This window comes from Oncorhynchus masou, chromosome 31 (genome assembly GCF_036934945.1).
Source record: "Oncorhynchus masou masou isolate Uvic2021 chromosome 31, UVic_Omas_1.1, whole genome shotgun sequence".
NCBI classification, from domain to species: Eukaryota; Metazoa; Chordata; class Actinopteri; order Salmoniformes; family Salmonidae; genus Oncorhynchus; species Oncorhynchus masou.
This window is the reverse complement of record NC_088242.1, coordinates 71,557,243-71,581,018: the sequence shown is the minus strand read 5'-3', so window position 1 is coordinate 71,581,018 and position 23,776 is coordinate 71,557,243. Positions and strand designations below refer to the sequence as shown.

Below are 23,776 nucleotides of genomic sequence, written 5' to 3'. Positions count from 1 at the left end.
TAATATGACATTTGAAATGTCTTTATTCTTTTGGAACTTTTGTGATTGTAATGTTTACTGTTCATTTTTATTGTTTATTTCACTTGTGTTTATTATCTACGTCACTTGCTTTGGCAATGTTAACATATGTAACCCATGCCAATAAAGCCCTTAAATTGAATTGAGAGCGAGTGAGTGAGAGCGCCACACACACAAACACACACACACACACACACATGTGTATATATATATATATATATATATATATATATATATATATATATACATACAAACACACACACACACACACACACACACACACACACACACACACACACACACACACACACACACACACACACACACACACACACACACACACACACACACACACACACACACACACACACACACACACACACACACACACACACACACACACACACACACACACACACACACAGAAAGATATAACTGACAGGCTCCATGAGGAAACACAGGCCACATGCAAATGCTTTGATGGACAAGACATTTAAATATAACAGATACCTTAGATTATTGGTGCAAAATGGAACTGTATATTCCAACTGAAGCCTTGATGGAAATGTATCGAAATAGTCATTCCTGTTGTGGCCAGACAGGGGACAGGTTGCTACATGGTTGCTATCAAGCATTAGTGATGCCTGGCATTAAGTATTAATTTGGACTTAATTTAGGCCTGCACTATGTTCTGTTTATTGTTTTGTATATAATGTTCATATTGTAATAATTAAAGACCACTCAGTGAAAGTTGCTCTTTCATTTTCAAAGCTTATTAATGACACATTGTGGATCCCTCTGCAATGTTGATGAAATATTCTGAGAAATGTGCATGTTTTTGACTGTTAATATGTCACCACTGACTGTAATGATCAATGCTTGAGGCTGTTCCATTTCATATGTTTTAGCAAATGTCTTGGATTGCTACAAGCTAATCTTGTTTGGCTCCTCTGAGTCCATTCATCTAAGTAAAGTGTTTATGTTGTATCCCTGCTGATGGTTTACATTTTTTCACCTAGCAGGCACTCTTCTCTGAAGCAACTTTCAAGACAGAAAAAGCTGCATTACTCTCTCGCTTGAACTCAGTGTAAAGTACACTATTTTCTCTCTTCTGTCTCCTTCTCTCCTCTAGGCCAGAGATGACATACTGAACGGCTCCCACCCTGTTTCGTTTGATAAAGCCTGTGAGTTTGCTGGAATTCAGGCTCAGATCCAGTTTGGACCCCATGTCGAACACAAACACAAGCCTGGATTCCTAGAGTAAGTCCTCTTATCAGATATCATTAACAACACTATACTGTACTTTCCAACACTACTATTCTTTTAGACACTCTGTCTCAATCCTCCCATCCTAGTTTAGATGCAATCCTTCTCTTTGGGATACCCATTTGAGTGCATGCAATAATGTTAACATTTGAAAAATGTAGGTGCTGAGGTAAGAATGACCTCAAGTGTGAAAGCATGTTTTGAAAAGGGAAATGCCTCATGAGTGTACATTTGTAAAATGTGATTTATCTCATAGCCTGAAGGAGTTTCTACCTAAAGAGTACATCAAGCAGAGAGGGTCGGAGAAGAAAATATTTGTGGTATGTTGTCAAAGGGAAATAAAAAAAAAAAGCTGTGAATTAAAATCAATAATTTTCAGAACATTTGAACATTTTAAGCCTCTGAAAAGTTCTTATTGCTGCACCTATTTCCCTCTGACCCGCAGGATCACAAAACCTGCGGAGAAATGACGGAGATTGAGTCTAAAGTGAAGTATGCGAAACTAGCAAGGTCCCTTCCGACATATGGGGTCTCCTTCTTCCTGGTGAAGGTAAGACATAAGAAGAGAGGATTGTGTTCTCCAACAGGAAGTCAACTGAAGGATTTACAATGTAAATACAGCTGACTGCAAGGTAAAGATTAGCCTTGAGAGCTGTGTGTATGCGAGTGGGTGAGAGAGAGAGGAGAGGGAGTTGGGAGTTTTAAGAGCATGATAAATAATTCATTTTAGCAGCACTCTCTCACACAGCAACCACAGCCAAAAACATAGATATAGTGTAGGTAATGCACAATTTGGAAGTTTATTGCAACCTTTCATTTGTTATGTGTCACTCTTAAACGAGCTCAGTGTTTCCAGAACAAGCTTTTCATAACTGTAAGGCTCCTAAATATGATATTGAAGCAATTCAGCCTGTCTGTGATGGTGGGACTACAGCCAATAAAACCTCTCTGACAGGTCACCTGTGCTGTGAGTCCCAGACCAGAAGATGTTTCAAAACCTCACCCACCTGCTATGTCTGAAATAAAAGGTTACAGATTTAAGATCATTTCTCTAACATGTCAAACCAATTAAGAGTTCAAAATCTGACTTCCTGAGTTGTATACACTGTGAACAACTTCTTGAGTAAGCAAAGACGAACAATTGGAATAGTTCTCTAAACATAGCTACCATGATAATCAACATAATGTTATCTGACCTTGGATGAATAACAATGAGTCTGTACAAGTTGCTCTAAAGCGGTTCCCTTGTTCCTGTCAAGGAGCTTTACTTTTAGAACCTGACAATAAAAGTATTTGCCTGGAGACGTGAAAAGGTATTTTTCAACTCCCCCGTCCCCCTAACCGTTAATTGTGCATAGTGTTCAGCATTGCTGGAGTGGAGCCAACAGTCGGCTTATGCTCTGAAGTGAGGCATAATGGATGGTGTGTGGGTAGAGAGGAGGAGGGCTCTAGAGCCAGGCAGAGTGCTGCTGCTGGTGGAAGCGCCATCCTGACGAACTGACAGCCAGGCTGAGGCTCCCCTAGCAACAGAGGCCTGGGGAAGGAGGGACTGGGGAAGGCCTGTTCAGCAAAACAGCAGGGAGCCCCGGTTAAACAAGCCTGAACTCTGCAAGGTCACTCCCCATCAACCCTCCTCCACTAGGGCTCCTGACTCAGGACAGACAAACAGAACAGAGCATGTGTGCTATCTATGGCACGCAGTGCTGCTCTGCTGCGGTTTTAATTTCTCTGAATAAAGAGATGCCCCCAGTGAGTCATCTGTGTAGGTGTTTAACACCTATGGAAATATTGTCTTATGTCTTGTCTGTTAGGAAAAGATGAAAAGCAAGAATAAGCTGGTCCCTCGGTTACTGGGGATAACCAAGGAGTCGGTGATGCGGGTAGAAGAGAAGACTAAAGACGTGGTTCAGGAGTGGCCCCTAACCACGGTGAAGAGATGGGCTGCTTCTCCCAAGAGCTTCACCCTGGTATGAACTGCCCTCTGTCTACTCCAATCCCACATTCACAGGAACACATTCCACTCTCTTGACCTCTCTTCTGTCCCTGCCATCTCCATATAGCAACAGAAATAACTGCTAAATAGTATGTGTTGTTGTTACTACCTCTAATCCACAGTGTTATTGTGCTTTCTTGTTAATAAGCAGTTCTAGTATATATTAGACTGTATATATATAAGTGATTTTACTGGAAGAATGTGAAGCACTTGGATGTTTTATTCATTTGAGTGCTTTTTCAATTTAGTATTTTGTTTGTTGTCAACATTGCTGTTTTTTGTTTCGTCTCGCTTTATTAAGCCAGACCTCACTCAACTGAATAACCCATTTAAAGATTAATAAGAAATGCAACATACTCAAAGGTGCATTTGCCAACATTGATTTGAATGATATATTACTTTTCTGTCTCACATAGGCAGCCTTTGAAGTGTGTGATATTGATATTGAAAATGTGTATTTCTCATATTTAATCAGCTCTTTGAGGACTGCAATTCGTAGTGGAAGGGAGTCAAAATGTGTCTGTTCATTAGGAGAAGGAATGGTAAAGGTGTTGCCAACATACCTTTAGTCCATTCTAAGCTTCTTTCTCAGTACTCCCACATCTTTTTATGCTTGTGTGGATGGAAATAAACTTTGAACTTAGAGCACAGCATGGCAAAGTAGAAGGCCCTGGTTTAACCTTGACCTCTGAGAAAGCTGCTGTACTCTCCATACGACATATACACACTTCTCCATTTCCTAGAGGTATCACCAGGTGGACCTGTGCTATAACTTCAGTATCTCTCCTGACTAACTGCTCGTATGCTGCAGGACTTTGGGGAGTACCAGGAGAGTTACTACTCTGTTCAGACCACAGAGGGGGAACAGATCTCTCAGCTCATTGCAGGATACATCGACATCATCCTCAAAAAGGTAAGTCAAGACAAACCAGAGAAGACACTTCCCAAGTACTTTATTTTCTTTATTATGACACCTTTTGATATTCCCTTCAATAGAAGCAGAGTAAGGATCGTTTTGGCTTGGAGGGAGATGAGGAGTCCACCATGCTGGAGGAGTCAGTCTCTCCAAAGAAGTAAGAAAGGTTCATAATGCACATGGTCTTAATAAGGTGCAGTCCTATTCACGTTGAGAATGCTGACCAGCCATAATCAGAGACTACAGGCTAGTTCCTCATTCCTCATGTGAATGTAAACCTTAGTTTAATTGTGGCATATAATCACATTTCTGCCTGCCATGCATTACACCCCTGAGAAAAAGAAACAGAAAAGGAGTTAAACTGAATTTACCTATAACATACTGTATAGTATAAGTGAGATTAACGTGTTCTCTGAAACACTATCCTAGAATTCCCTCTGTCCCTCTCCTTCAGGAATGTAGTAACTCTCCTGGTACTCCCGAGTGGCGCAACGGTCTAAGGCACTGCATCTCAGTGCTAGAGGTGTCACTACAGACCCTGGTTCGATCCTGGGCTGTATCACAACCAGCCGTGATTGGGAGTCCCTTAGGGCGGCGCACAATTGGCCCAGTGTCATCCGGGTTAGGGTTTGTAGGCCGTCATTGTAAAATATTAATTTGTTCTTAACTGACTTGCCTAGTTAAATAAGAAATGTTAGCTTTTCATTATTCATAACCTCCATAAGAAAAAGACCCCAGAGCAAGACGGTTATATTATTCTGCAAAAAAAACACGAAATCATCAGGAAGATATTGTGTTCTTGGAAGTATTTGTCTTTTATATTTTTTGATCCCGGTTGCCTAGTTTTCCTTCTGGCCTGCAGCCAGACTCCTAAAGACTCCATAATACAGATGGACTCTTGTCCTGTTACGCCGAATCCAGACACCGGTTGTTATTGGAAACCTGTTTGTCTCATAGCGGATCCTGCTGTGATAGACACTGGGCATCATATCACTCCCTGCTGTTTAGGTGCGAATGGACTCATGTTTTTGTTCTCAGCACAGAACGTAATTGCTGCCTCTCAAAATAAGCAGTAATTAACCAATAGTGAGTGTGGCATCTGTTTGCAAGGGCAGGAAAACAGCGCTTTTCATGTCTTTCAGTGCCTATCGTCGCTAACTCACTATAAAGGTTTTGGTACTACTGTCCCATTGTTAGGGAGAAAATACTGAGCATCGACTTCAACCTTGTCAGAGGTTGTCTTGTAAAGGTCTGAATCTCTCTCTTTCCATTACTCTTTCCATCTCTCTCTCTTGCTCTCTCTATCTCTGTCTCTGTCTCTCTCTCTCTCTCTCTCTCTCTCCCTCCTTCCCTCATCCAGGTCCACCATCCTACAGCAGCAGTTCAACAGGGTGGGTCGTGTGGAGCATGGTTCGGTAGCACTGCCAGGTATCATCCGCTCTGGGTCCATCGGCTGCCCTGACAACACCTTCAACATGGGCACCATGCCCTCTGCCCAGCAGCAGATCACCACAGGGCAGATGCACAGAGGACACATGCCCCCACTGGTGAGCATGCCCCTGGCACCCATGCAAATGACACACAGTAGGAGCAGTGATGTGCAGAGAACCTTGCTTACACCATCACTAACTATGATCTTTGTTTGTGTATAAAAATCTGTACTATCTGTGTGTGCAGTTGAAGTCGGAAGTTTACATACGCATAGATTGGAGTAATCAAAACTGGTTTTTCAACCACTCCACAAATTTCTTGTTAAAAACTATAGTTTTGGCAAGTCGGTTAGGACATCTACTTTGTGTATGACACAAGTAGTTTTTTCAACAATTGTTTACAGACAGATTATTTCACTTATAATTCATTGTATCACAATTCCAGTGGGTCAGACGTTTACATACACTAAGTTGACTGTGCCTTTTAAACAGCTTGGAAAATTCCACAAAATGATGTCATGGCTTTAGACGCTTCTGATAGGCTAATTGACACCATTTGAGTCAATTGGAGGTGTACCTGTGGATGTATTTCAAGGGCTACCTTCAAACTCAGTCCCTCTTTACTTGACATCATGGGAAAATCAAAAGAAATCAGCCAAGACCTCAAAAACATTTGTAGTCCTCCCCAAGTCTGGTTCATCTTTGGAAGCAATTTCCAAATGCCTGAAGTTACAACGTTCATCTGTACAAACAATAGTACAAAAGTATGATCACCATGGGACCACGCAGCCATCATACCGCACAGGAAGGAGATGCGTTCTGTCTCGTAGAGATGAACATACTTTGGTGCGAAAAGTGCAAATCAATCCCAGAACAACAGCAAAGGACCTTGTGAAGATGCTGGAGGAAACGGGTACAAAAGTATCTATATCTACAATAAAACGAGTCTTACATCGACATAATCTGAAAGGCCGCTCAGCAAGGAAGAAGCCTCTGCTCCAAAACCGCCATAGAAAAGCCAGACTACAGTTTGCAACTGCACATGGGGACAAAGATCATACGTTTTGGAGAAATGTTCTCTGGTCCGATGAAACGAAAATATAACTGTTTGGCCATAATGACCATTGTTATATTTAGAGGAAAAAGGGGGACTCTTGCAAGCCGAAGAACACCATCCCAACCATGAAGCACGGGGGTGGCAGCATCATGTTGTGGGGGTGCTTTGCTGCAGGAGGTACTGGTGCACTTCACAAAATAGATGGTATCATGAGTCAGGAAAATTATGTGGATATATTGAAGCAACATCAAGACAGGAAGTTAAAGCTTGGTCACAAATGGGTCTTCCAAATGGACAATGACCCCAAGCATACTTTCAAAGTTGTGGCAAAATGGCTTAAGGACAACAAAGTCAAGGTATTGGAGTGGCCATCACAAAGCCCTGACCTCAATCCTATAGAAAATTTGTGGGCAGAACTGAAAAAGCGTGTGCGTGTAAGGAGGCCTACAAACCTGACTCAGTTACATCAGCTCTGTCAGGAGGAATGGGGCCAAATTTCATCCAACTTATTGTAGGAAGCTTGTGGAAGGCTACCCAAAACATTTGACCCAAGTTAAACAATTTAAAGTGAATGCTACCAAATACTAATTGAGTGTATGTAAACTTCTGACCCGCTGGGAATGTGATGAAATAAATTAAAGCTTAAATAAATCATTCTCTCCACTATTATTCTGACATTTCACATTCTTAAAATAAAGTGGTGACACTAACTGACCTAAAACAGGGAATATTTAATAAGATTAAATGTCAGGAATTGTGAAAAACTGAGTTTAAATGTATTTGGTTAAGGTGTATGTAAATTTCAGATTTCAACTGTATGTATTGTCAGAGCTTGGCCCAGCAGGCCCTGATGGGGACCATTAACACCAGTATGCAGGCGGTGCAGCAGGCCCAGGCTGATCTGGGGGAGGTAGATAACCTGCCGCCACTGGGCCAGGACATGGTGAGTTCCCACCTCCCATTTACTAGACTAATCCCCCTTTATACACAACAGCCACTAAATCTCACCATTCAAAACTTTTCCAATACTCAGAATCTTTTGGTCCATGCATTCTGGTCAGTGAAGATTAATTTGTTATTTTAGTGTGTTTTTGGAAAGTATATTAAATTATTAATCCCATTGAATGTATTAATTTTTTTAAAGATGCAATTTTGGCGTTTTCACTCTGTATTGATTTGTTAAGTGTAGAGATACTCAGTTTTTTTAAAGTCCATTTGAACTCCCATGTTCCACGTGTAATTAGGTGGTGGAAATTGACTGTAAATATGGAAGATGTACTTTAAAGCTCGAGACTGGTGCTTCAAACGCTGTAGGAGTTGTGAAGAAGCGCTAGTCCTTTAATCACTGATAGTAAAGTTTATCTGGGTTGAAAATCTCCTACTGTGATGAAAGCCAATACCCATCCTTCTCCCTCTCCTGAAAGGCGTCCAGAGTTTGGGTTCAGAACAAAGTGGATGAGTCCAAACATGAAATCCACTCTCAAGTAGATGCCATAACCGCCGGAACGGCGTCTGTGGTCAATCTTACAGCAGGTGAGTGCAAGAGGTTACCTTGTGACATTTTGAGTTGTCTGTTATTTTTGCAATGGAATCCTTTTCTGACAAAAGGTCTCTAGTCCTCTAGCTTGAGAGAAAAAAAGAATAGGCGCTCATCTTCAAGGGCAAAACCCATAGGGATAGAATCAATACACACATTTTCCTAGCCAATGTGGAACGCCCAGAGAGGAGGGGCTCTGAGTTCCCTTTACATAATGGAGCATTTACCATTTGCCATAATACATTTTTCCATTGATGGAATAAATAGTTAGCGTGTTGTCTTGAATCTGAACTGGCTGGCAGCCTCTCCCTGCCTTCTGGCTGGAGCTGTGCCATGCTGCTCCACACTGCTCCCTGCCAGCCGTTCGATAAGTTTTCATCTTTCCCAGCCATCTGTTGGATGGCACTGAGGCTCCCTGTTATCATCCAGTAGAACCTTTTACCTCTCCACAAATAACTATCACTTCTCTATTTCTCTGTACTTATCTCCGCTGTACCATATCCAATGTGTTTTCATTATGATAGTGACACGGATGTGTGTATTATAACACCACCCAGGTTGCTGATTGTGGTTTGGGCTGAGAGAGAAGAGACTGTGTCAGAGGTAGAGCAGAAGGCTCTGGAAAGGGTTAACAAGGACATTCTCTCTTCCCTAGGTGACCCCACAGACACAGACTACACAGCGGTGGGTTGTGCCATCACCACCATCTCCTCCAACCTGACAGAGATGTCTAGGGGGGTGAAGCTGCTGGCAGCGCTGGTGGAGGACCAGGTGGGCAGCGGGCAGAACCTGATGGGAGCTGCCAGGACGCTGACAGGGGCCGTCTCTGACCTGCTCAGGTCTGTGGAGCCAGCGGCTGGAGAGGTACAGACACAACACAGCACTGTTCTACCCATCACATCTGTTCTATTCTCATATATTGATGTGTACTGCCTTTTTAACAAATCCACTAGTCTGTTTCTATAGTATGTTTTCTAAAACAGTTGAAGGACACAATAATTATGTGTCCTGTAGATATAATCACTGGGAGCTGTTTTGATTTGTGATGTGAACTGTGTCAGAGAGCAGCCAAGTGCTGTGTTTGGTCTGTGGTGCCGCGGTGGGGTCAGTGTTGTGAACGTGGTGATGTCATCCTCTCCCATTCAGCCCAGACAAACAGTGCTGACTGCAGCAGGAAGTATAGGCCAGGCCAGCGGAGACCTGCTGCGTCACATGGGGGAGGGCGAGACTGACGAGAGGTTTCAGGTTGGACTGCACTTTGTTTCTGTTTCTATAGCTCCGCTGCCAAACAGGAAAACACGCATGTTCCCAGTTCCTGTTTAAAGCTGCACACACACTTATGTAACGGTATCAGGCTTTGTTTTCTTTAGCTATTGTAATTGAGTGGACAGCAAACCCCTCACTAGAGAATGCCTGTATTTCTACTGTTTCTGCATACTGACTATGCAGCTATATAGCTACCAGAGTTGAGACCACATAATGGAAATGTCCTTATTCAGTCCGTCCAGTCACATTTTCTTAGCTCTGCTGTGGCTCAGTGAGTGACGGTGATGAATGTCTTTCAGGACATTCTGATGAGCCTGGCCAAAGCAGTGGCCAACGCAGCTGCCATGATGGTTCTCAAGGCCAAGAACGTGGCCCAGGTGGCAGAGGACACGGTGCTACAGAACCGAGTGATTGCAGCTGCTACTCGGTGTGCCCTGTCCACTTCACAGTTGGTGGCCTGCACCAAGGTACTGCTCCAACTGACGCCCACACCCCTGTTTCCTGTCTCCTGTAGCCATGGAGGACAGCTCAGGACAAGGAATGGTGATAGGAGAAGAGCTGGCTTACTGAACTGAAATGGCTGTTTGTTTGATTTCTTGATTTCCGACACAGACTATACCCTATTCTAAATTAGTTATGTCTAGAATAGGATTATCAGTCTTGTACACACAAGCATTTCGCTACACTCGCATCAACGTCTGCTAACCATGTGTATATGACAAATACATTTCATTTGATGTGTCCCGAGGCCAGTGGTCAACAACCGGTTGATCGCGATCAACCTCCAAAGCATTCCTAATTGCTCACCAAACATTTCTTTAAGAAACCCACGATAAAGCCTTGCTGCATTCCTATTTCATCTCGCGCTGTTGGTGGTAGGTGCACCAAATTCAGCTACCGGGTAGGTGAAGTGTTCCCATTTTGAACCATTTCATGTCTGAAGTTAATTAATTCTGCCTTCCTCGTGGGCCCTGAGAGCAAATCAAGTGCATCTATTGGTCTACCACTGGCCAATCTGACATGTCAGATTACAGTCTGCAGTTTCCTCAAGCTCACAGAAAAGTTGACAGTGACATTTCTAAACTTTTTCAACCATGGCTAGAGAGAAAAGCTGCTGTTTCAATGAGTTAATGTTTAAGTTGTGCTTCAACCAGCACTGCAATGAATGAGTAGGAAAGTGTATCGATAGGCTTACGTTGTTATTAGCAGCTTGGGTCTTTCTTATATTGAGTAATATCAGTTTCAGCTGAGGGAGGGAGAGCAGAGTGATGTTGATAGGCGGACCCTCTGCTACTCTCTCCCTCTGCTGAGAGTCACCATCAGATGCATTGCAGGAAGAAGCATGGTTAAATACAAATAAAATAGCAACTTATTTAAATGTATGCTCACTCAGCTGTGCCTCACAATTAATACAACAACTGATCTATTATTGGTGTGATCAAATACGTTTTGAAATATAATTTTTAAATGGTCTATGAAGAACAGCAATGCAATGGCAGGGCAATTCAACCATAGCCAATATGTAATAGTGATAATGTATTGAGTGTATAGCCTACTGCACAAACCTCATTGCTAAAGAACTGTTTTTAATAGGTTAATGTTCCATAGGCTTTTTTATTTTTATTATCTGAGTGATATACATTGGGGCAAAAAAAGTATTTAGTCAGCCACCAATTGTGCAAGTTCTCCCACTTAAAAAGATGAGGCCTGTAATTTTCATCATAGGTACACTTCAACTATGACAGACAAAATGAGGGAAAAATCCAGAAAATCACTTTGTAGGATTTTTTATGAATTTATTTGCAAATTATGGTGTAAAATAAGTATTTGGTCACCTACAAACAAGCAAGATTTCTGGCTCTCACAGACCTGTAACTTCTTCTTTAAGAGGCTCCTCTGTCCTCTACTCGTTACCTGTATTCATGGCACCAGTTTGAACTTGTTATCAGTATAAAAGACACCTGTCCACAACCTCAAACAGTCACACTCCAAACTCCACTATGGCCAAGACCAAAGAGCTGTCAAAGGACACCAGAAACAAAATAGTAAACCTGCACCAGGCTGGGAAGACTGAATCTGCAATAGGTAAGCAGCTTGGTTTGAAGAAATCAACTGTGGGAGCAATTATTAGGACATGGAAGACATACAAGATCACTGATAATCTCCATCAATCTGGGGCTCCACGCAAGATCACACCCCGTGGGGTCAAAATGATCACAAGAACGGTGAGCAAAAATCCCAGAACCACACGGGGGGACCTAGTGAATGACCTGCAGAGAGCTGGGACCAAAGTAACGAAGCCTACCATCAGTAACACAAAACGCCGCCAGGGACTCAAATCCTGCAGTGCCAGACGTGTCCCCCTGCTTAAGCCAGTACATGTCCAGGCCCGTCTGAAGTTTGCTAGAGAGCATTTGGATGATCCAGAAGAAGATTGGGAGAATGTCATATGGTCAGATGAAACCACAATATAACTTTTTGGTAAAAACTCAACTCGTCGTGTTTGGAGGACAAAGAATGCCGAGTTGCATCCAAAGAACACCATACCTACTGTGAAGCATGGGGGTGGAAACATCATGCTTTGGGGCTGTTTTTCTGCAAAGGGACCAGGACGACTGATCCGTGTAAAGGAAAGAATGAATGGGGCCATGTATCGTGATATTTTGATTGAAAACCTCCTTCCATCAGCAAGGGCATTGAAGATGAAACGAGGCTGGGTCTTTCAGCATGACAATGATCCCAAGCACACCGCCCGGGCAATGAAGGAGTGGCTTCATAAGACTCATTTCAAGGTCCTGGAGTGGCCTAGCCAGTCTCCAGATCTCAACCCATAGAAAATATTTGGAGGGATTTGAAAGTCTGTGTTGCCCAGCAACAGCCCCAAAACATCACTGCTCTAGAGGAGATCTGCATGGAGGACTCATCGGCGAATTGGCCTCTGTCAATGCCAACAAATGGTATATAACAAAGTATTGAGAAACTTTTGTTATTGACCAAATACTTATTTTCCACCATCATTTGCAAATTAGTTAATTAAAAATCTTACAATGTGATTTTCTGGATTTTTTTCTCATTTTGTCTGTCATAGTTGAAGTGTAGGCCTCTCTCAACTTTTTAAGTGGGAGAACTTGCACAATTGGTGGCTGACTAAATACTTTTTGCCCCACTGTATCTTGGTTTGCATTTTGACTCAGAAAGTGATCTTGACTCAAAAAAGGTTATTGACCACAGCCCTAGGCCCAGCATCTTTAAATGTGTTGTATTTTGAGAGTGGCCACTAGAGATTGACTGTGGACTTTGTTTGTCCAGGTGGTGAGCCCCACCATCAGTTCCCCGGTGTGCCAGGAGCAGCTGGTTGAGGCAGGGAAGCTGGTGGATCGCTCGGTGGAGAACTGTGTCGAGGCCTGTCTGGCAGCCACAGATGAAGGTGAGCTGCTGAAGCAGGTGGGTGCAGCGGCCAACACAGTGAGCCAGGCTCTCAGTGACCTGCTGCAGCACGTACGCCACTATGCCAGCTGTGGTGAGCCCATCGGACGTTACGACCAGGCCACAGACACCATCATGACCGTCACTGAGAGCATCTTCACCTCCATGGGTGACGCAGGTGAGCTCTGGGAGAGGAGGGGAGGGGCGGGTAGGGTTGATAAGGGGAGAGACTGGTGTAGTGCGGAGCGAAGGGAAGTAGTTGATAACAATTTTGGTGGTTATGGTGAGAGAACCTTTCACTCTTTTGATTAATCTTGCAAGTATTTTCACATTCCTGGTCAGTTCTGGCTTCAAGCAGTTTGAGTTTAAAAACTTTAGCTAGCTATTATCCAAGGACTTAGTAAGTAAGAATTATCACTGAAGTAGGTACCAGTATCTAGCCTGTGTTTCTTTTCTTTTTTTCTCAAGACTTTCACTGAGGTTGTTCCCCTGTATTTTGACTGAGTGGGACCAAAGATGTTGTCAGGTTATGGTTTATATTAACTGACCTTCAAAACTCTGCTGTTGAAATATTTTCATAGCCTGAAGTATTTGTTATGGTTCGCCGATGAGTCTAAAGAATTCCTAACCCCAGCCAATCCTCAAGGGGTCGTAGAAAACATGTCATTGAAAACCACTACAGAGCTTCAAATCTGGTCTCAATCACTGTTCAATGGCGCTTTGAAACTTAAAAGAAAACATATGACCTGAACATTTTTGGAGGGCTAAAGGGATACTTCGAGATTTTGGCAATGAGGCCCTTTATCTACTTCACCAGTCAGATGAACTTGTGCATATCATTTGTATGTTTCTGTGTCTAGTATGATGGAAGTTAGAGGTCGTTTCGTAAGCCAGTGCTACCTACGTTAGCGCAATGACTGGAAGTCTATGGGTATCTGCTGGGGAAGTAGATAAAGGGCCTCATTGCCAAAGTCCCGAAGTATCCCTTTAACATGCTAACTTTCATAAATTATTGTAAAAAGAAATTGCAGTAATTCAGCCAAGTATTCTAAAAAGTCCCATTTCACTGACCATTTTGTCTGTAAATACTGCGGGATGTAACGTAGCCTAGATGTCATGTGTTTTATAGTCTTCTCTCTAGTTATTTCTAGCTGTAGGCAAGGTTTTTATAGGCTGACTGGGGAAATATGGTAGCTTCTAAACAGCACTATAGCAGCTTTCTAGTTCTTTTCTGTGCATTTTTGTGAAGGAATAAAGAAATATATATTTTTATAAACAGAGTGGAGAATGCCAAAGGGAAACTGTGAGTACGACACCAGAAGGTGAAAAGGAAGCCGTGTAGTGTATTGTGTGAGGCCCAATGAGGGATCAGCATTCAGAGAATAATCTAGGCCATGTTTCTGTGTTGATAGCACAGTGGGGAGGTATTGATGTCTCTCTCTCTCTCTTTTCTCTCTGATCGCTCTCTTTCTCTGTGACCGTGTGTAGGGGAGATGGTGCGTCAGGCCAGGGTGCTGGCTCAGGCCACGTCGGACCTTGTCAATGCCATGAGGTCAGACGCTGAGGCTGAGGTTGACGTGGACAACTCTAAGAAGCTGCTAGCAGCAGCTAAACTCCTGGCTGATGCCACGGCCAGGATGGTAGAAGCTGCTAAGGTACTAAGACGGACGACCACTACACTGTACTTATTATAATCCTAGAAAGGATTAGTGTATGCCATTTAGTTTATGATATGTCATATTAGTGTATTATCATTAGTGTCATGTCTGCAACTAAAACTGGAACTCTACTGATATCATTTGATGGAAATGAGATGTTCCTGCTGTAGTCTGAGCCGTTGTCTCTTTAGAGCTGCAATAATGAAAGGGCAGCACCAATGGGTCTTAATAAGCCCATGGCGCTGTAGACAAGTATAAATGAGCAGGATATTATCAATGTGAAAACGCCAGGCAAGTGAAACGTGTGACACATTCATCACGAATCCACTGCCGTTACAAAGAAGAAATGGGAATCTTGCTCTGACGGTTTCCTTGGAAACTGTCAGAAAACAGACAGAGCCTAATGCCTCTGCATTTAATATACAGTCACAGTGTTGGGGAAATGTGTAGAGTGCCACTGAGACTATGAGAGGGGTTTTGATATTCCCTTTGCCACTGCAGAACTACGATTGTATTTAGTGGTGTTTTTGCTTGCAAGCAACTCAACGCCACTAAATACAATCGTAGTTCTGCAGTGGCAATGGGAATATCAAACCCTCTCTCATTTCTGCCTGCGTGCTTGTGTGTATGTCTGTGTGTGCATGTCTGTGAACAGGGGGCTGCAGCGTACCCAGAAAATGAGGACCAGCAGCAGAGGCTGAGAGAGGCTGCAGAGGGGTTACGCGTTGCCACGAATGCTGCAGCTCAAAACGCCATCAAAAAGAAGCTGGTCAACAGGCTGGAGGTGGGTGGAGGGACAATGAGAGCCCATTGTAACCGTTATGCTACCATTGAGACCCTGTCCTGCTGTAGTTTTGTAGCAATCAGCATTTGTCCTTCTTCACAAACCACAGAAGTCCATCCAACACCATGACACACCATTAAAGAGGAGACTGTGTCAGATAGAACTTCCTAGATCTATGTGAAGATGGATGGATCTCCCCCCAAGCCTTGCGAAGTGCATAGCAAAAGGCTCAGATAATTTTGAATTAATTTGCACAAATGAGGCATATTTAGCATATTCTCTACATTATTTATTATCCTGCAACAGAAGATGTGAAGTCCATTAGTTGTGTGAATGAGTTAATCGTAGTGTAAAGATTTGGGTTTAGCCCTTATTATATCAGTCCCTACTGACAAGACCCTCACTTCAGTCATTTGGAGCTTCCACTGCTCACTAACCCAAGGCTGTAATCAGTTTGTTATCATAGATGCACATCTCTCTCTGTCTCTGTAGCCTGTAGTAGTAATGAGTTACACCACAAACAGGATACAGAGATAATAAAAACGATTTAGAATGTAATGGGTTTAGATTAACTGAGAGTACACCTCCACCTGCCCATTCATATGGCTGAAATCTCTCCTACTGATCACCAAAAGCTTTATTTATCTGTTTAGGTTTCAACACATGGCCATTTGTGTTATATTCTTCCCAGCATGCTGTGCTCTTGGGAGCATAATACATGTAGTGTGTGTGTTTTACCAGCAAGAAAGGAATGCTCTCTCTCTCTCTCTCTCTGTCTCTCTGTCTCTGTCTCTCTCTCTCTCTGTCTCTCTCTCTGTCTCCACCACTCATCTCCATCCTCTCCTCTTGCGTTTTACGTTGTGCTGTCTGTTTGTTTTCCCCAGGACAAAGATAGCATTGTTGTTCAGTTTCTTGTTTCATCCTCCATCCTTCCGCCCACAAAACTTGGAATGTCTTTCCTCTTGCCACTTTCCATTTTGTTTACACTTCAGAGGAAGTCACCTCTGTGTGGATTAATGGAAGTAGAAAACATCTATTGTACAGTGCTTATGTATTTTATGAATTGTCAACATTGCATGTTGAGACAATGTGGTACTCAACCCAAAATACAGTAGTATGAAAGGTTCAATGACTTGGATTCTTTTGTCAGATGGCGATGTCCACTGGGAAATTCTGAAATAACTCTTTAGCTTAGTTTGTGACCGCCCCTATTTAGTTTGATCTTTCTGAGAAGCTCAATCTGATACTGTATACAAGTAGTACACTATCCTCATCTATTTATCTGATGTAAGACATTTACCCACAATAAACCTCTGTCAATATATCTCTCTGTTTCTGGAACAGATTGCTGCTAAGCAGGCTGCGGCTGCTGCTACTCAGACCATCGCAGCTGCCCAGAACGCTGCTGGGTCCAATAAGAACACTGCCTCTCATCAACAACTAGTACACAGCTGCAAGGTACAGTAATATTGACCCACAGCAAACAAGATCACTCTTGGATCACTATGATGAAATACCTACAGATGTAGGATCTTAATTTGACTGATATTGTCATAGCAAAATAATCCTAAAGCAACAGGATTTGAACGTTTAGTCCATAATGTGGCTTGAATGGTGGTTAGGCTATTAGCTATTAGGCTACATGAAAATTGCAATACTGTTAATATAATTGTGTGTTAGTATGGGTTTTCAATTAATGTATGTAAATCTCGAAGCTCATCTGCATTTCATGCGTTGTGGAAAAATTCTCATCAACTAAAGAATGATCAAATTAAGATCCTACATTTGTACAGAATTGAACCAATACTATCACTAGCCGGTTGCTATATTGGCAGCATTTATATTGACGATTTCATTACATTGGTTTAAGCAAATGATATCTGTACTTGTAGGCAGTGGCAGACCACATCCCTCAGCTGGTCCAGGGGATGAGGAGTAACCAGGCCCAACCAGAGGAGCTCAGTTCCCAGCTAGCGCTCATCATGGCCAGCCAGAGCTTCCTACAGCCTGGCAGTAAGATGGTGACGTCTGCAAAGTCAACCGTCCCCACAGTGACAGACCAGGCTGCAGCGATGCAACTTGGCCAATGTGCCAAGAACCTGGCCACCTGCCTAGCTGAGTTGCGGACAGCCACCCAAAAGGTAAGTCCTTTAACCCCCTATCCACAGCTACTGAAGATCATGTTTTCATACAGCTCAGACATCCTCTGGACTGTGTGAGAAAGGTTTGTGTCTGTGTGCTTCTGCAGGCCCATGAAGCCTGTGGCCCACTGGAGATAGACTATGCCCTCAATGCTGTCCAAACTCTGAGGAGTGAGCTTCAAGATGCCAGGATGGCTGCACACGATGGGCAGCTCAAACCACTTCCTGGTGAATCGGTCAGTACATTAGCATAACTAAATCCATATTGGAGCATTTGGAATACAGTGATTTGCGCCAACCATGCAAAGCAAATCTGCAGATGTGTGAGAAGGCGTAACATTGTGCTCATGTGTCGTCCCTACAGCTAGAGAAGTGTGCCCAGGACCTGGGTAGTACCTCCAAGGCTGTTGGCTCCTCCATGGCTCAGCTGCTGACCTGTGCTGCCCAGGGCAATGAGCACTACACAGGTAGGAGTTCAAACAGAGAGAGAGTGCACTGCAAATGATTGAGCAGTACAAGAGCAGTGTTTACCTAAACTCAAGGTAGACTCATTCGTTTCTGGGATTTTGGTTAGACAGTGCTAACTGTTCCTAATATCGTCTAATACTATGTGACGATTAGCTCAAGGGTCCCAGTAAAGCTCTACCAAGTGGGGTGAAAGAGTATAAAGTAGACAGCAGAAACCCTGACAGGCATTCACTTTCCCTCCACCAAGTCTAATTAATTTCTTGATTTATTGATGTTATCACTATTGCCTATGAGGGAGGAGTAAACCTGATTGGGTTCTGCTGCAAAGCCGGGCATTTTCTTTAGCCTCCGTTCTAGCTCCATTTAGTCTCTCAGGAGAATTGATAAAGACACATTTTTGAATAGTGTGTTCTAACAATGGCTTCTCCTGCCCTTCTACACTCTCTCTCTCTCTCTCTCTCTCTCTCTCTCTCTCTCTCTCTCTCTCTCTTTCTCTCTCTCTCATCTTATTTTCACTAGATTTAACATTCCATCAGCAATGGGCTCCACTCGGCTGGATAATGCAATTTGATGCGATTTGCTGCATTCCCGCATCTCTGCTTTGTGTGTAATAAGTAAAGCCCCAATCCCACATGGTGCCTCGTTCTCCTATCTAACTCATTTGTTTTAACAACAGGGGCGCTTTAGGTTGGGCTCACCGTGCTGTTCCTACTGTTCAGTTACACATTACCAACAACTCTTTCTATTCATTCTGAGCACTAAAGCTGCACCCCTGAATGTGTATATGTACATATTTTTGTGTAAGGACATATTTAGTGAAGGGATAATGAGATTGAAATGAGGTAGGATTCAGCTTGGAGTTTGGCTAGTGAATAAATCATGATGTAGCTAGCCAGAGGCAGAGTAGGTTGTTTAGCTCCATCTTAAAGAACACTAATGAGACACAGTGGGACGTTGACACCAGGTTTTCCATCATTATTTCCTGGACTAGCTTTATTATTCCAACTCCAACACTTCCACTTCCTTCCTTATCTGTCTGTCTGTTGTGTGCAGGCGTAGCTGCCAGGGAGACGGCCCAGGCCTTGAGGACATTGGCCCAGGCAGCCAGAGGTGTGGCGGCCAGCACCAAGGAACCCCAATCTGCGGCGGCCATGTTGGATTCTGCCCAGTACGTCATGGAGGGATCTGCCATGCTCATCCATGAGGCCCATCAGGCCCTGGTCTCCCCAGGCGACGCAGAGAGTCAGCAAAGGCTCGCACAGGTGAGGAACTTGCTGACTGACTGTGTTGACATCTTACTCCTAGACAACTGGGTTCGTGTTCCAAGCACAGTGTTTTCTGTCAGGCTCTTTCCTCTCCTCTGCTGTCTGGCTGATAACCGATTTGTAAACACTGCTGCTCTCCATAACAATTATCTACTTTAAGTGTTGCCATTTTCTTTCCTCTGTCTCCTGCTTAGCGATCCTCTCACAGGAACGCTAGCTGCCGGAAAACTGCTTATTTGCAGCAGGGCCCTTTGGGAGATCAACATATTGGTTGGCATATGTCTGTGACAGTAGCATAAATTAGTGACATGGATTGTCGTTCTCCGCTTGCAGGCTGATTTGCATTTGAGATGTTTTTCCTTTTCATAGCTGTGCCCAAGTACTGTGGGAAATTGTTAGAATCTGTAATATCAGCACACTGACAGGCTTATCTGTGCTGTGTTTCAGGTGGCCAGGGCAGTGTCCCACTCTCTGAATAACTGTGTCAACTGCCTGCCTGGCCAGAAGGATGTTGACATGGCCCTGAGGAGCATCGGAGAGGCCAGCAAGAAACTGCTGGTGGACACTGTGAGTCCTGCTGCCAGATGCGCGAGGCTGCAGTTTGGAGTGTTGATGTCTTATACACGACCTAAATATAAGGGGTTATAGAAGAGCATGGCAATGCTGTCCTTTTAACACACATTTTCCATTCATTACTGGAGTCATTAATCATCTGTACAGATGTCTCAAATCTATTCAGGGCAAATTCTAACAAACATAAGACCAAATACAATATGGATTATGATCTGCAGCCATTTTTATTTATTTCTCGGGTAACAATTAAGTGCCTGTTTTCAAGTATTGTTTTTAATTAAAATGGTCAAAAAGAAACAAAAATGGCTTCTTAGCGAAGAGAAATTTCTCAAGCAAAAATGTTGCTCGGACTGTCTGGGAGTGGTCTGAGTGGGAAGGGGGAACTGAAAACTAGCTGTTATTAGCAGTGAGGTTTGGAACGATCTTTTTTATTGCTCTTTTAACTAATCAGGCCAAAACACCGTCCCAGCAAAACAGGCTTAAATGTCAAGCGGTCTTTTCAAATGCTCTTAAACTAAAAGGGCATTATCATATTTTACACAATTTCACAGTGTTATTCAAATCAAACTTATTTGTCACATGCGCCGAATACAACAAGTGTAGACCTTACCATGAAATGCTTACTTACAAGCCCTTAACCAACAGTGCAGTTCAAGAAAGAGTTCAACTATTTACCAAATAAACTAAAGTAAATGATAATAAAAAAGTAACACAATAACATAACAAGGCTATATACAGGGGGTATGGGTACCGAGTCAGTGTGCGGGGGTACAGGTTAGTTGAGGTCATTTGTAGATGTAGGTAGGGGTGAAGTGACTATGCAAATCAAATCAAATGTTATTTGTCACATACACGTGGTTAGCAGATGTTAATGCGAGTGTAGCGAAATGCTTGTGCTTCTAGTTCCGACAATGCAGTAATAACCAACGAAAAATCTAGCTAACAATTCCAAAACTACTACCTTATACACACAAGTGTAAAGGGATAAAGAATATGTACATAAAGATATATGAATGAGTGATAGTACAGAGCGGCATAGGCAAGATGCAGTAGATGGTATCGAGTACAGTATATACATATGAGATGAGGATGTAAACAAAGTGGCGTAGTTTAAAGTGGCTAGTGATACATGTATCACATAAAGATGCAGTAGATGATATAGAGTACAGTGTATACATGTGAGATAAATAATGTAGGGTATGTAAACATTATATTAAGTAGCATTGTTTAAAGTGGCTAGTGATATATTTTACATCAATTCCCATTATTAAAGTGGCTGGAGTTGAGTCAGTGTGTTGGCAGCAGCCACTCAATGTTAGTGGTGGCTGTTTAACAGTCTGATGGCCTTGAGATAGAAGCTGTTTTATGCTACTGTCGAGTAGCAGCAGTGTACAAAACAAATGGAGTGTAGGGGTCAATGTAATAGTCCGGTGGCCATTTGATTAATTGTTCAGCAGTCGTATGGCTTGGGTTAGAAGCTGTTAAGGAGCCTTTTGGTCCTTGCCATGCGGTAGCAGAGAAAACTGTCTATGACTTGGGCGACTGGAGTCTCCGACAATTTTATGGGCTTTCCTCTTTCCTTTCCTTCCAACCTCATATTGTGGAAATATATATTCACAACTGAATGCATTCAACCAAAATGTGTCTTCCGCATTTAACCCAACCCCTCAAACACAATCACGTTTATTTATTTTTAAAACGTAAACAAATATTTTGTGATATCCAATTGGTAGTGACAGTCTTGTCACATCGCTGCAACTCCCGTACAGACTCGGGAGAGGCGAACCCGGAAGCCAGCCACACCATTGTGTCAGAGGACAGACCTTACAACTGGCGACCGAAGTCAGCGTGCATGCGCCCAGCAGGTCACAAGGAGTTGCTAGAGTGCGATGGGACAAGGATATCCCAGCCGACCAAAACCTCCCCTAACCCGGACGATGCTAGACTAATGGGCTCATGGGATTCCCGGGTTGCGGCCTGCTGCGACACAGCCTGTGATCGGCACAGTGTAGGGACACCTCAAGCACTGCGATGTAGTGCCTTAGACCGCTGCGCCACTCTGGAGTCCCCGACAATCACGTTGTTGACTTGACTGGGCCTTTAATGTTACAAATTATACTGATAATGAGTACTTACAGTATGTACTCATAGTGAGAAGGAGTACTGAGGCCTACAGTTGTGCTTCTCCTCTGTGTCTCCAGCTCCCTACATGCAGTAAGTCCTTCCAGGAGGCTCAGAGTGAGCTAAACCATACTGCAGCTGAGCTCAACCACTCCGCAGGGGACGTGGTCCACTCTTCCCGGGGTACCAGCAGCCAGCTGGCCATGGCTTCTGGGAAATTTAGCGAGGACTTTGACGAGTTCTTGGACACTGGCATTGAGATGGCCGGACACACTCAAGTAGGTATCATTAACTGTAGAAGATCCCAACAGCCCCATATATCTGATTTGTCTCCCTGTGAAATAAATGTGGATAAATGTTGCGATGCCTGATTATACGGTTGGTAGACAGTTTAGGTTAAATAGGATAAAATGAAAATGCCTCTGAGGTAGTCAAATGTTAAGTTATTTCACATTTTTCTGTCACTTGAGCATTTAAGCTATTTATATGTATTTGTTAATTAGACCTTTTCATCTAATTCACTTAGGTACATGATTATCCCGAGAGCACTAACACGGTCAGACGTAAGGAGATCTTTGATGATCTTGTTGTGGTTACTTTGCTAATTCATTTGAATAGATCGTGTGAGAGTGCAGTTGATGTAGCATGACACACAGGCCTTAATCCGGTTGAAAGGGAATTGGCTGTCTGAGGTGGGGAACACGGTTCACTTGATGTCAATTTCATAGGCCATGCGAGAGCATAGACAGTGTGTGTACAGTTTCATTTTCCTGGAAAGAGGTGTCTCGAAAAAAATGTCATAAAATGTTTCTTGAAGGAACAGCTGATTTGTATTGTGATGTTGTCTTTATAGTGCCAAGAGGACCAAATCGAAGTGATTGGCAACCTGAAGAACATCTCCATGGCATCCAGCAAGCTCCTTCTGGCAGCCAAGTCCCTGTCAGTGGATCCTGGAGCAGCTAACGCCAAGAACCTGTTAGCTGCTGCTGCAAGGTGAGGCCACTCAATATGGAGTTGAATGGCATTTTGTAAGGATGTCACAAGCTCGTGAGTATAAGGACGGTCTACGTTTGCACAAAGTAAGAGTGTAAGGAGTGGCTATAGTTAGCTAGTTGGAACAAAAAACATACTCAATATTCAGAGCCATTCTGCTCCAGTTTCCAATCAAAGCCACCCATGTACTGCAACATCTCTGCTGTGACTGTGGTTGTATGGCCCTCCTCACAGCATGCTGCTAGGCTGAGAGATAGACAGAGATAGTATGGTAGAATCCCTCCTGCTGGAGACATGGCAGGCAGCTGGCCGCACTGGGATTTTAGCCTGACTGACTTCCTTCTCTTTAATTAGGCAGATGGATGGAAGCCATGGCTGGAGCTTGTCTGTGATCACTGAGGCTGAGCGTGGCCTCGACACTCCTGTGCAGTGTTAGATTGTCACAGGGAGATGGGGGCAATGGGCTCTGCCATGCATGTGTAAAGTAAAGGGCTGAGAGTGTGTGCTGTGTGTACATGTGGAAAGAGATGTGAGAGCTAAAAAGCCCTATGCTGCTGCCCTTGTGTTTCAGAACGGTGACAGAGAGTATTAACCAGCTCATCACACTGTGTACCCAGCAGGCACCGGGCCAGAAGGAGTGTGACAACGCTCTAAGAGAACTGGAGGTAGCCTTTTTACCAAACACTACACAGAGCTTTTTATGTTCAGGCCAGATAATGTTTATTTCAGTCTCGACAAAATAAAGGGTTTTGATGTAAAAGGGTTTTTTCCCCCTTTTCTCCTGACAAAGCAATGTTTTACCAGTACATATCATTCAGGATGGATGAAATGGGATGATATTTAATGTCTGAATGAGATGCATGT

General features: G+C 43.3%; 1 protein-coding gene across 3 annotated transcripts in view; it reads left to right on the top strand.

The window, feature by feature from the left end:
- The window catches only part of LOC135524388 (talin-2-like), a 152,347-nt gene that overhangs the window by 88,018 nt on the left and 40,553 nt on the right, over positions 1–23,776 (top strand). For all 3 annotated transcript variants that reach the window (XM_064951882.1, XM_064951881.1, XM_064951883.1), the window contains 24 exons: positions 1,151–1,278; positions 1,541–1,604; positions 1,730–1,834; positions 3,096–3,251; positions 4,089–4,190; positions 4,274–4,350; positions 5,554–5,740; positions 7,510–7,623; positions 8,105–8,213; positions 8,873–9,081; positions 9,364–9,462; positions 9,783–9,950; positions 12,793–13,087; positions 14,398–14,564; positions 15,223–15,351; positions 16,696–16,809; positions 17,244–17,492; positions 17,600–17,728; positions 17,857–17,959; positions 19,014–19,222; positions 19,673–19,792; positions 22,000–22,197; positions 22,773–22,912; positions 23,484–23,577. In XM_064951882.1, the coding sequence (XP_064807954.1) occupies positions 1,151–1,278; positions 1,541–1,604; positions 1,730–1,834; positions 3,096–3,251; positions 4,089–4,190; positions 4,274–4,350; positions 5,554–5,740; positions 7,510–7,623; positions 8,105–8,213; positions 8,873–9,081; positions 9,364–9,462; positions 9,783–9,950; positions 12,793–13,087; positions 14,398–14,564; positions 15,223–15,351; positions 16,696–16,809; positions 17,244–17,492; positions 17,600–17,728; positions 17,857–17,959; positions 19,014–19,222; positions 19,673–19,792; positions 22,000–22,197; positions 22,773–22,912; positions 23,484–23,577 (3,465 nt within the window). The remainder of the gene's footprint in view (positions 1–1,150; positions 1,279–1,540; positions 1,605–1,729; positions 1,835–3,095; positions 3,252–4,088; positions 4,191–4,273; positions 4,351–5,553; positions 5,741–7,509; positions 7,624–8,104; positions 8,214–8,872; positions 9,082–9,363; positions 9,463–9,782; positions 9,951–12,792; positions 13,088–14,397; positions 14,565–15,222; positions 15,352–16,695; positions 16,810–17,243; positions 17,493–17,599; positions 17,729–17,856; positions 17,960–19,013; positions 19,223–19,672; positions 19,793–21,999; positions 22,198–22,772; positions 22,913–23,483; positions 23,578–23,776) is intronic.